Source organism: Etheostoma cragini, chromosome 2 (genome assembly GCF_013103735.1).
Source record: "Etheostoma cragini isolate CJK2018 chromosome 2, CSU_Ecrag_1.0, whole genome shotgun sequence".
Lineage (NCBI taxonomy): Eukaryota > Metazoa > Chordata > Actinopteri > Perciformes > Percidae > Etheostoma > Etheostoma cragini.
Window position 1 is genome coordinate 10,956,023 of NC_048408.1, and position 13,264 is coordinate 10,969,286.

The window sequence follows — 13,264 nt, forward strand, 5'->3', positions numbered from 1 at the left end:
CACACACACACACGTCTAGATAGCTGATACCCTCCTCAGTGTCCCAGCTCCAGTCATATACAGGTATGAGATTGTAATCAGATGTGGCGCTAATTCAAACCAACTGGCAGGCAGAGGCTGAAAAGGTTAACTGATACACCAATATATCAGCTTTATTGATCTTCTCTGAGCAAAACCCAACAGCATGCTTTAATCCACAAGCTTGTAGGTCATAAGTTTGCTTTTAGTGACATTGAGAATGTTAGCCAGTTAACTAAATGAAATGTAGCCGTTTAGGCTGTCGACCTGGTGTGACCAGAGTTAAGGCGACTGGTGCGTAGATGCAAAGAGGAGAAGAGAGCGGACTGGCTTTAAAAGAAAAAAAGTGAGGTCACTTGCTAGTACTAAGTTTTTTGTTGTTCATTATACAATTTAAATGATTAATGTTGTTTTAAAACTCCATTCCCATTCAGTATTTAAACAGTATTAATCTTTGTTGCTGAATAGTTGCAGAATACCTTGCATGAATATTTTTCCATCAGAACTCATTTATTGATTTAAATTATCGCCTTCATTTGGTAGAAATTCTAAATATATTATTGATTATTTGAAACTATGCTGAGGATGACTTTTATACGTGACTGGAGTTCAGCTTTTCATCTAGTTGTTTTTTTGCAACTTTTACTGAACCCACATTGCCTTGGAGTTGTTTGGGGTTGACATCCTAATATTTTTGGGAGAATAGTTTCACAAAGAATTTAAACATGAATCATGTACTAAGTGTTGCTTATGTTGGGCTGAACTTGCCCAGTGAGAGCAAACAAGAAGACGGGGTCATTAAAGTCAAGACCCCCCTCCGTGAGACATGAAACCCTAATGAACCCCACACTCCAGTTCAGGGATGCTGCCCACAGACGCTACTGGACACTTACACACACACACAGAGACACACACACACACACACACACACACACACACACACACACATACACACACAGAGAATCTGCCTGTAATCGTGTGTGTTACAGAAAATAATAATCCAACAAAGTCAATGCTAGTGTGCATGTGCTTGCAGACAGAGAAGACAGAAGGAGAAGTAAAAGGCGATCTTGTTTTGTCGCTCTCCCAGTCAGCTCGAAACAAAACAAAATTACACAAACTTCATGACTTGGACCATAACTCTCTCTCTCTCTCTCTCTCTCTCTCTCTCTCTCTCTCTCTCTCTCTCTCTCTCTCTCTCTCTCTCTCTCTCTCTCTCTCTCTCTCTCTCTCTCTCTCTCTCTCTCTCTCTCTCTGTCTGTTTGTAGTGCAGGGACATCTGGATCCAGTGAAGGCAGTCAGGGGTAGAAGGTTTTAAAGATAGGGAGAGGCAGAGGGTGAGAAGTGTTAGAAAAGGAGAGTGAATGTGGGCAGAAATGTATGTGCAGGATAAAAGACGCAAAGCCTGTGCAACAAGCTACCGTACAAATGCTGTACATCTATTTATATTTTCTTTATTTACAGACTCAATGTCCAGAAATGGGCACATACACATCAAACAACTTTCCTCTCAGCTGAAATAATTTACTTTGACACGGTTTAATTTTTTAGTTCCATACATTATTGTTTGCCTTGGTTTTTGTTGGTTGTAAACGTTTTTTTACTGGAATAAATTTTCTTAATCTTCTAATGTTAAAGTTTAATGTTAAAAGTTATTCTATTACTCAGCTTTGACTGGTGCTTTAAGCAATAAAGCTATTAGAATTCTAGAGTTAGAAAAGTTAGAAAAGTAGTAGTGTATGACTGTAATAGACGTACCTATTTTGTGTCTGTTATCCCAGCAGAGTTTACCACACCGCGAGCTATCTTAACGGGCCATGACTATGAAGTGACATGTGCGAGTGTTTGTGCGGAGTTGGGTCTCGTCATCAGCGGCTGCAAAGGTGAGATTGTCTCTCCGTCTTTATTAATGTGTCCAAAATGTTTATGGAAAAACAAGTTTGAACTGACTAGGGGGGAAAATATTACCCTGCTTTTCTAACTTGTATATAATTATACAAGTTATATAATGTTGTCTTATGTTTGCTCAGAGGGTCCTTGTTTGATCCATTCCATGAATGGGGACCTTCTGCGGACCCTGGAGGGCCCCGATCGCTGCCTGCGGCCTCGTCTCATCCAATGCTCCACTGAGGGACACTGCATGATCTACTATGACAAGGGGCAGTTCTGTTGCTTCAGTGTCAACGGCAAACTGCTCGGACACATGGAGGTGGAAGACAGCATCAAGGTGATGAAATTTACCATCTGCATGCATGGGAATGTGCACTTGCACATGTGTGTCTGCACCACATCAGTGTATAATGTCCTCTTACTGATTAAAGGCTTTCTTACGGTTGGAGATTTGAGAAAGGCAATGGGTCTGCACGCCTCAGGGCAATCTCTTTTTATTCCCTTTCACACGCATACACCAGAGGAAATGGTTCTTTTGATCCGCAGCCCTGTTGTCAGGTCAAATTGCATCGGGCGGCAGTGGTAGAAAACATTCCAGAGAAGTGGTCAGCTCTGGACAGCAACACCATTAACCATCCTCTAGCACAAGAAGACACATTCCCCATTTCCCACATTTCCTCCCTCGTGGTCAGAGTGACACAAGATAGCAGCTACTGCCTTTGGTTTCCTGACCCTTTGTTTCCGGTTTGGCCTGGGAAATGTAAGCTAGCTCTGACAGACAGCCGCACTCCTGTTTCCTATTAAGAAACCTCTCGTGCCCACTGGCTACTAACCTGCCAACCAGCCTGCTCCCACACAAAGCCACAATTGTAACTTGTAAAAGACGTGATTAATGAGCACACACACAGACAAATGCTGATTAATTGTTTTAACATCACTGTGAACGTTGCAAGTGTTCAGTTTGCAGGTTGAAGAATACTTTTCTTGTGTTTTTAAAAGAAACTAATGATAGCTTTAGATGCTTGTAGAGTTTGCCGGAGTTTCTTCTAAAGCGGGGAAGCTGTGTCTTGGGAACAGTGTGGGCCACAGCCGGCCTGGTCCGCTCTCTTCTGCTGTTGTAAATTCCAGCCATGTCAGATGGCATTAGGAAAATCCTAACATCTTGGAGTGAGGCTGTGAGAGTCTCAACCCCCCTTAGCTCCACCTTCCCTGGTCTGAGACTCGCACAGTATTTAGTGCACTCATGTACATACCAGAATCAATCTTCTCAGGCCTTGAAACCTCTGCACAGTATGACTCCAGGATAAATAAGTGTTTGTCCTGGCCTGCAGTATCCACTTAGAAAGAGAGAGTAAGACTGAGAAAGAGAGAGAATGTTTGCAATGTAAATTTATAGAGTTCTGGAGTCAGAGGTTAGATGACAGCTAACAGTCGGCATCCTAGTCTAATAGCAGAATCGAGTGACAGAAGCCATACTGAATGGATTAGTCTTTTAAGTACTAGTATAACTCAGGTAGTGTAACCATTCCAGCAGTTTTTTCACTGCCTTTGTCCATGTAAAGGGGGGGGGGGATTAACAGCACCATAAATTAAACTTTTTACCTTCCTCAGCCTCAAAATCCACCCACCGTTCCCCAAAAGAAGTAGGAAATATGGGCATTAAAAGTGCATGTGTTTCTGCTGGAGTCATTTTTTAGTCATCTGAGCCCGGGTAGCCATCTTAGCTCCCACAGAGCCATCGGCCATCTTGTGTGACCGCCCAGTGGCAGAGGACTGATTTATAACGTCTGTCTGCAACCTCCTACCTGGCCAGGCTGACATGTCTGCCAACTCTGCGGCCTCCTGCTGGGCTTCAGTCAGGCCATGGACTCCATTAGTAGATACACAGGTGTATTAATGCACCACAGTAACTGTTCTTATATTCTTTCTTTTTGTTGCTACTTGTGTAGTATGTCATCTTTTCTTGCAGAACATTTCTAAGAAACAACAAACCTATGAAATAAATCATCAAATTTAAAGCTACACTAGTGAACAGAGGATCCAATGTACTTCATCTAACTCCGTAAAAGAGGTTGCTGGAGGATTGCTGCTGCAGTTCCCCTCAGCTCTACAGAGCAGCTTAGAGTCTTTGAGCTCGTTGTTTTGGTTTTATGGCCCACAACCTTACTCTTGGTTCACTCTCAACTCTTATAAACCTTGTTGCTTTCAGCTCAGGCAGTGTTTGCAGCAAAATAGCTATGAAAAAACCAACTGCAGGCTACCGTCCAAGCATGGAATAGCAGACAAAGTGAGCAACCACCTAATAAAGTGAAACGTTTCTCGGCTAAAGAGCCAAACGTTCCAGAGGAGTTGGTTAAGAGCGAAGCAGAGTTAAAAGAAGATTGAAAATTGGACTTAAAACATCATGTGGACTTAAATACAACGCCCAAAAATGCTAACGTTATGTAAGCTGGTTGTGTAAATACAACACTTTGTTAACATGTTATAAAAACTATAAAAGTGACAATATGTCAATGTTGCATTTTCATTTTCTTCTGTTGTTCCCAAGTGGCCAAAAGTCCCATCAAAGCTGCTCTCAATTTCCACTTTTTCAATAAAAGCTTGCCATTTTTATGGCAAGTATAATAGTTCACAATTTTTCCCCATGTACTTTTTTGCACTTCAGTCTAAACACATTGGTCGTGATTGGCTGAATTGAGCATTATCTTTATCATTGTTTGTCAGATTAGCTCTGAATGTTGATACACAAGACAATTACTGTACACACAAAACAGTCCCACACCACACAAATCAAACCAGCGCCGCTCTGTCATGCTCCACTCCCAGCCATCTTGGATGTGGATCTAACGTAGCAATTTAGGCTGGATAGATTCTCGAGGCCTCCTGCCAGCGTGCGGCATGCGAGTGCATCGTTTTGTCTTTGCCCATCTGTGTGAGCGCCTTCAAATGCAAGTCTTGTGCCTATCTTTAAGTGCATGCGTGATGAGAATGAGAAACAGAGCTGGTTTAATTGACATTGTGGTAGGAAGTTCCACAAATTCTTTTTATACAAAACATTTGCCTAATTCAGGCTGTAGTCTTTCTACGTCCATCCACTGTGTACAGCTCTTGAAAGGTTATTTATGTTTTCCTTATCAAGTCAAGTTCCTGAAAATGACTTGTTCCAACTTCCTAAGTGAAGTTTAAGTTTAATTTTTCCATTTAGTCCGAGCCTGATTCAACACACATGCTGCTGCTGATTGAAGCGTCTCATGCTGAACCGCGGCTAAGCGGCCGCAGATAAGAGACTGACGAATTCGGTGTCATAAAACCACAAACGAGGCAAGCTCTAAATTAGTGTCATTTGCTGCTTTTAGAACTCACATTCTGCCTCGTCATTTCATCGACTACCGTTACTTGCTGATTGATGCTCCTGACTCTTTCAGTTTCAGCTTCCACCGTGCCCATAATAGACTCCAACACGAGACTTGATTTGTGTACGTCTGATTCCCGAGGGAACCATTCAGCTGTTACAGTTTGCAGGAAAGGCAGATGAGACGAGTAAATCTTTGAGCCTCACTGTGGGGAACCATCTTTGTTGCCAGTCAGGGTCTGTGTACAGAAACCCCCTAAGGATGGCGGCGCTGAGCTGTACTTTAACTTAAGAGACAAACTGGTCCCAGATCACCAGTCCTATTCAGAGACTATTTATGCATGTGGTTCCAGGCTGGATAGCTTTGCTGCCAGGTTGTTTGATTGAAGGACCTGTAACAGATGATCAAACAAGTCAGGCAATGACGTCACTGAGTCATCTCACATTGTACAGTATGCTTTGGAAATCTAATATCATTTTTTAGGATTATTTTTTGGGGCTTGTCCCTTTATTCGACAGTGAAGGTGGATGAACAGGAAAGGGGGGAGAGAATGAGAGGGAATGGTACGGAGCAAAGGGCCGTAGGTCGGATTCGAACCCTATATGGGGGCGCACGTTCTACCGGGTGTAATAGAGGCCACCCCAGAAATCTGACGTCTCACTGCAAAAGCTGGAAGGATTCGAAAAGTCCTGAAACCAAAGAGCGAACAGGCAATTCTCAAGCTTATTAATAACTGAACTAGTTCTCTTTCCCTCTGCGCCAGGCCATGTATCTGAGTCGGGATGGCCAGTATCTGCTGACAGGTGGAGATGGAGGGGTTGTGTCCGTGTGGCAGGTCCACGACCTCAAACAGCTGTTCACCTATCCAGGCTGTGACGCAGGAATCCGCTCCATGACCATGTCACATGATCAAAGGTAATAATAAACACATACACACAATAAAAGTACAGCCCAGCCAATAATAGGCGCCGATACGTTATCAGTATTTGAAAGTGTAAAAAATCCGTTTTTTGTTTGTGCATAAACAAATAACATGATAAGGATCCATTAGATTTGTTTTTTTCATTAAAAATTGTGAATGCAACATGTGGAGTTTGTCAATCCTCACTGTTTTGGGGATTTTTTGGATTATACTGAAATTCACAGCAAATAATAAAAAAAACACTTGATAGACAAACAGACCCTCACAACGTTCCCTCCTACCTGCTCTTAGGTGCATCATAACGGGCATGGCATCTGGAAGCATTGTGCTCTTCTACAACGACTTCAACAGATGGCACCACGAGTACCAGACCAGGTACTGAGCTGACAACGGCAACAACTCGACTGACAAACGACGTTCCAAACGTTTGCAAAGTGTGAACTCTTCTCAAAGGCACTATTCTGTCTAATATCCTAATATCCTGAATGTATCTCGATGAACGAAGAAGTAAAAAAAAAAACCTGTCCTGGTATAGTAAAATGATCAAAACTATTTTTAAAAAGGGCATTGCTATATTTTGTAGATCAGATAGAAAACTTTAATATAAATCACTGGGTGGGGGTTATGTTAGTGTACGGTTAAAAACAAATCTATTTTTAGCTGTGAGAGTCTATTTTCGTCTCCTCCGGAAACAAAAGCAGAATTTGTGGGGAGCTAGTGAGAACCTTTTCTCTTGACTTAAAAATCCAAATATTTGTGTACTTTAGGGTGAGTGATTTTGTTTTTTCCTGTAGTTGTGTGTGTGTGGGGTATAATTATTAAGCTATCATTCATTTTTGACTCATTTGCAACACAGCTGGTAGATAAGAAATGTTTGAATAAATTATAAATGTATTGGACAGAAGGATAAACTTAGAGGGATTATATATATTCTGTTTAAATATAGTCCTCCATATTTATATATTTATTCCATTTCCTCTACCAGTGGGATTGCTACGAGATTGGCTCACTACTCGTATAAAACATATCAGTGCAGACCTATCACGTCATCATTTATTACTTTAAACGTCAAACGCAAAACATCCCACTCACAGCCAGATGTGTTGAATATGAGCTTCATGCAGAGCAGGATGTCAGGAAAACCATATCAAGGATGTTGCTTTTACAAATCTTTTCCAAATGCCTCAACAAGCAAACAGTGATTATTGTTTTGTTTTTTTCTAAAATGGGAATCTTGATGGAAAGACAGTGTATGAGATCACTAATCAAATCACATCATATCGTATCATCATATCAGACCCGGTCCCCGAGCCAGCTTGAAGTCCTCTTTGAGTCCTGTCTCTCTAACAGCAAAGTGAGATGTGCAATGACAGGAAGGACTTTCTCCATTTCAGTCTGAGGGTCTTTCTGTTTTGATCACCGGATGAGTGATTATGTTAAAATGTGATTCAGCACTAAAACGGCAGCAAGACATGTTCCTTTGGTCCTCACTAAAATAAACGTCCACTTGTATCTTTTAATTTTGGGGGAAACTTTCTTTTCATGTTTTTTGTTTTGATGTGGTTTGAATCTCCAGTTATATGGGAACTACTGTTATATTTCAACCCACTTATTATTATTATTATTTTTCAATCATTTGAGTGTTTTGTGTGCTGATTTCTGACAATAAAATGGAATTTTATAACTTGAGTTGTCTTTTGTTCAAGTGTCTTTCTCACTAGGAATCACTACAACTACATTGCACCCTCTAGTGGTAAACGTCTGGTCACACACAAAGAAGTCACAAACATTCATTTGAATGTCTTTATTGCATCTTTGCTGTTCTTCTGTTTCAAAACAGTAGGACATTAAAGCAGCCATTCTATGCCTAGTAAAAATCGTTGCTGCAGTTTGACACAGATGATGAACCTGTTTTAAAACTGTCTTCATACAAATTTTCCTTTACAAACTGCATATTAAAATCTACTTTTAACTACATATACATAAGAGGAAGCTAAATGACATGATGTGCCAACATGACTTTATGTATGTGTGAGGGTTTTCTCTCGACAGGAAGTGGGAATGGAGTATGCATGCAGCCGGAAATCCTGAAGAGGTAAAGAGGCATGTTGAACCACTGAAGGAGTAAGCCCTACTGACCAGCTGGGGAGTTTAAACCGGCACAAAACAAAAACAAATAACTTGGAACTTAGTTTTAGGATGCACAACTTGGAACCCCATGTCTTCAGCCAAGCTGGTTTTAATAAAGGCATTAAGGGTGTACGATCCCCCCCCCCCAAAAATCAGATTTTTAGGCTCACAATTCAATTCAATATCAATTTTCAATTCAAAAAGATTTTCAATTAAAAAAAAAACAAAAAAAAAAACAGTATGTAAATGTAGTTACTTTTCCTATCCGTGTATGTTTTTAGTTTTTATGAATATCAATCGATTTTGAATCGGTAACGCTTAAATCGTGATTCGAATACAAATTACATTTTTTTGCACACCCCTAAAAGGCATCATTACGTTATAAACTTTAGCCAGTCGTCAGGCACAAACCCATCACCTTCACAAAACATTCATTCATAAAAATCCCAACGGATCAAAAACCACTGAGTATTTTTAAAGGATTTCAAGGAAGGATTGTGGAAAAGGTGCACTGTGCCTTCTTCGGTGTGTGTAGTGTACTTTGTGTTATCTCGACCAATGATTTGGACTTTTGTTTGGCTCTTTAAAAGAGCTTCTTTTTTTTTTAAAGGAACAGTGTCAACTAGTTTCATGCAACCCAGCATAGTGTTGTCAGTGGGAATTAGTGTGTCCTGGTTAATGAGTTAGTGTGTCTGTGTGTCTTCACTACTGTGCAGGGCTGAAGTCCTAGCTAAAAGCAGTTAAGTTTTGAATATTCCAGTTTATTAGAAACAAATCTGCAATTTGGTTTTAATGTCTGTTGAATCTATCCTTATGTTCTTTATTACTTTAAGAGGCCATTTACCACTCAGACACACATAAGCAAAAACAAACCAAGTTTCAGGTGGCCATCAAAGGTTCTTCACACTATGTACAACTACAGTGTTCACAAATAATACAAACAAACAACACATGGATAATGTGTCAGCATGACTGTCAGAGTGGGTGCACAAAATAATCAACCAAACTGACTTATGAATTAAAATTGCGTATCGTCAGTTAAAGGGCCAGTTCACCCAAATTTAAACAAAACAACGTGCCTCACTTTTAGCAGTATCTGCACATGCATAGTGTTAGGGTTAGTTAGTTTTATTGGAGATATGTTTATTTGAAATGACTGTTCCTACCCCAAAACAATGGATGGGATTTTGTTTGCCTTCTGCATGGCTATATGACCAGAGCAGTGGTTACATACCTGGGGTCACAACACCAATGTGGGGTGTTGGGAGATGATTAACAGGATAGGGGGGCCAAGAAAACATGACTGCTTCACCAAATTGTGTTCATTTTTTCAGGTTTGAAATGGCCACAATGCAGAGTAATATCCAGATTATAACAAGGGTTTACAAGTACAACCAATTGTTTAAGAGGTCTTATGCCAAAAAGGTTGGGAACCACTGCACTATAGGTAGTTTTTTTAGAAGATTTTTGTTTTGCAATTGGGATGAACGTACCCTTTTAAATTAAATGTGAACAGCTTTAACATGTCTGATCATTAACTCTTTTGCATGATTTCAAGGCGCACAAATACACAGAATCTCCAAGTAATGCTAAAGCTGTTAAACAAAGCAGGGCCTGATTAAGATGAGCTACATAGTACTTTATTTTGTCAACCCAATGTACTGTAGATAGCAACACTTAGTTAAAAGTTTAACAGACTTTCGGTTACCATCGGATGGCTGTGGTCAGAGAAAAAGACTGATAGTAGTTATAGTTGGATTACACTACAAGTAGATATGCTAGCAAGTTCAGAAGTTTGATGTGCCAAAATACTTGTATTATGGACCTACTGTCCCTCTGCTAAAGCAATAGGAGGTCACAATGGGGTGTGTGTGTGTGTGTGTGTGTATTGAATAACTATTTACAAAAGAGCCACAGGCAGTCAGAATGGGATAATAAATAAAATGCATGACTTTTAAAGACAAACCACTCAGAACAGTGATGTTTTCACTTCATTCCCTTTCTCCACATCCTCTAATAATAAATACAAACGCACATTTACAATCAACAAACTCTTTTGCCTTCTATCCTCCGTCTAATGAAAATGAGAGGGACAAGAGTGAGAGAAAAACATGGACACATCGGTCACTGGCTCAGTTAACAGCTACTGAAAATGCTTAGGGTGGAGGTTTAACCTCTTCATCCCACGATTACTGACACATACATGATATATGTAAAGAGAAGGAGTGTGGGGAGAAATTGGCTACAGAATTGCCATTTAAATCTCCTCCATTAGCTCTTCAGCTTCGGGGCTAGGAGATGGAGGGCCAGCGAGACAGGGCGGGGTCGTGGATCTGGGCGGTGTAGAGGGAGGAGAGGGAAACAGCGTTGGATGGATGGGAGAGGGGGAGGGAGGTTTTTGTTTGGTTGGGGAAGAGAAAGGGAAGAACATGACAGGTTTGATTGGGGAGATTGGGGAGGGGGAAGGTTGTTTTGAAGGGGAAGTTGATGGGGATGTTGCCTTTTTGCTAGAAGAGGAGGAAGGGACTCGTTTGGTGGGAGAAAGAGAGGCTGGGTTGGTGGGAGAAGATGAGGTTTGGGCTGGTTTGGTTGGAGATGATGGGGAAGGGCATGACATGGGTATAACGGGAGTGTTGCAGGTTAAAAGAGCAGGAGGGCCAGAGAGTGAGTGAGCTTCGAGAGAAAAGAAGGGAGCGGCGAAGGGTGATGTAGTTTCAGGAGGGGTGGAAACAGGCAAAGAGGTGATGGGGACAGTTTCAGCAGAAGGTAAAGGGGAGAAAAGCAAACTTATTGGGGCAGAAGGAGATACATCAACAGCGTCAGTTGGGGAATGTGAGCAGGGAGCATTAGAAGTGGGTGTGGCATCAGGAACAGCAGGCGCAGCGGTCTTGGGTGCCTTGAGACGAGAGGTCTTGGTGGGTTTGGGTTCTTTGGCCTGGGATGCCTGTTTGGTTGGAGATGCTGGTCCTGACTTTGTTGGAGATGCTGGTTTGGTTGGGACTTTCTTGCCAGCTGACGATGGTGGACATGGCACTGTTTGGGGCTGAGGACGACGATGGATGGTGAGCTGGAGGGTCTCTTTATCTAGAGCTGTGCTCTGCCAAAACAGACAGACAGACAGACCTGCTTGATACTGGTGTACCACTGAAGCTTTAATTACACCAATTATAACAGAGAGAGATATATTTTGGGTCATTCGCTATTGAAAATGATTAATGCTTGTGTCATTTCCTGTGAATGATAGACTAGCTCTTGCGGTGAGAAATGGGATTTAATCAACTAAATGTTTTCTTTTTATACCTACAACCCTTAACTGCTGACCCAGTCTTATATTTTTATGATCTCTATGAATGAACAACACATATGAAATAAGCTAATGGAAACAAACATAAATACGTGAGAGATGATAACCAAAAAGACACAGTAGACTGACTCTAGGAGAAGGCAAATCAGATCATCACTGCTATTCTTTATGAAGAGAAAGGGCAAATGAGAGAATGAATGTTAACCTTTTCATTCAACATATAAATACATGGTGATTTTGTCTCGAGTAAAGCCAATGATGTTTTTCTTATGTGGGACAGAAATCTATTAAATATCATGTTCCTCATTTGCCCTTGTGCAGAATCTCAGCAGCAGAACAGACGAAGCGTAGCGTCAAATGTTAGTACATACCATTGCCTTGGAGCTAATTCAGAAGGGGCGTAATGCAGGGAGAGGGGAGAAGCAAAAAGGGACAGAGACTAGTCTTACTCACAGCTTCACAAAACAAAGTCAACACAACAAGCATGACGGCCAGTGGACAGTTGTTGTTCCAGCTCAGGGCTAATCTGGTATTTTCATTCATCATTAAAGTCAATTCGGTTTGGACCAAATGACCCTTTGCATTTGAGAAAACTGAGTTGGAACAAACGGTTACACTTTACTTGAAGGTACCTACACAAGAGTGACATGACACTGTCATGAACATGTCATCATTATTATAAACAAGTCATAAACATTTATGACATTGCAATTCTTATAGTGTAAGTCGGTTTCGTCATGACAAGTTATGGTTAGGTTTAGGGTTCATGTGTCATGACAGTGTCATGTGTTTATGACACTGTCATGTCACTCTTATACAGATACCTTCAAGTAAAGTGTTACCAAACAAACTAAGACTTGTAAGTGACTAGTTCAGCAGAAACACGTGTCAGTTAGTGTGAAGCTATATTTACATACCACTCAATAGGATGCAGGGGTAAGGTAGGATTTAAATGTTCTAGTTTTAAAAGACAAGATTGGCATTATTCTATTATTTGGGACCTAATAAAATCTAGAATAACATCAACCTTGTCCTTAAAAATAGGGAGGGGGATCTTGTATCCAAGGCAATAAAGCCACATCGGTTTGCATCCTTCTCTGTGAATTGAAACTACAGAATGGTGCCAGCACAGTTCTTAATGTTCTCCACAAGATGGCAGCAGAGTATCATTAACATGGAACAGTGCTCAGCAACCAACTTTGGATTTGTGGACCCACAGAAAATAGAATTTAAGGAGCTTTTTCTTCTTCTTTTTTTTTTTTTAAAGAGATCTCTAAAGAACAATAATTTATGGCAGAGAGGGAGACAAATGAAACTGCTCTTGCATTATCAGTGTAAACAAGCTAAATGACCTCCATGACTATGTGATAAAAGAAACACATCCTTCTAAACACTGATGATGGTTTTCACAGCTAATAAAATTCATGATCGACACATATAGAAAGAAATGTGAGCAAAGACAGAATGAAGAATGTGAAAACAGTTCAGAGGGGTCAGTCCAGGACAGAGCGAATGTTAGCGAGGTCCATATCAGCTGATTATTGAGAGCAGATACTGCAGCTGGCGGGTGGAGAAGAGGGGCGGGGGGGTGCCTGAGAAAGAAACAGGAAGGAAGTGAAAGGGATGGAGAACAAGGGGGGGGGGGGG

The 13,264-nt window shown here is 41.0% G+C and overlaps 2 protein-coding genes across 12 annotated transcripts in view; one reads left to right on the forward strand and one right to left on the reverse strand.

Moving 5' to 3' along the window:
• lrba (LPS responsive beige-like anchor protein) overlaps nucleotides 1-7,872 on the forward strand; it is a 188,695-nt gene extending 180,823 nt beyond the window's left edge. For 4 of the 8 annotated variants that reach the window (XM_034897509.1, XM_034897518.1, XM_034897480.1 and 1 more), the window contains 4 exons: nucleotides 1,800-1,901; nucleotides 2,049-2,245; nucleotides 6,025-6,176; nucleotides 6,475-6,565. In XM_034897509.1, the coding sequence (XP_034753400.1) occupies nucleotides 1,800-1,901; nucleotides 2,049-2,245; nucleotides 6,025-6,176; nucleotides 6,475-6,565 (542 nt within the window). Of the gene's footprint in view, nucleotides 1-1,799; nucleotides 1,902-2,048; nucleotides 2,246-6,024; nucleotides 6,177-6,474 lie in introns of all 8 variants that reach the window. The other 4 variants (XM_034897460.1, XM_034897498.1, XM_034897488.1 and 1 more) reach the window with 3 other exon arrangements.
• A 2,657-nt stretch (nucleotides 7,873-10,529) lies between these two features.
• dclk2a (doublecortin-like kinase 2a) overlaps nucleotides 10,530-13,264 on the reverse strand; it is a 37,504-nt gene continuing 34,769 nt past the window's right edge. For 3 of the 4 annotated variants that reach the window (XM_034897583.1, XM_034897576.1, XM_034897568.1), the window contains exon 17: nucleotides 10,530-11,410. In XM_034897583.1, coding sequence (XP_034753474.1) covers nucleotides 10,571-11,410 — 840 coding nt within the window. In that variant the 3' untranslated portion in view covers nucleotides 10,530-10,570. Of the gene's footprint in view, nucleotides 11,411-11,988; nucleotides 12,002-13,264 lie in introns of all 4 variants that reach the window. The other variant, XM_034897593.1, reaches the window with a different exon arrangement.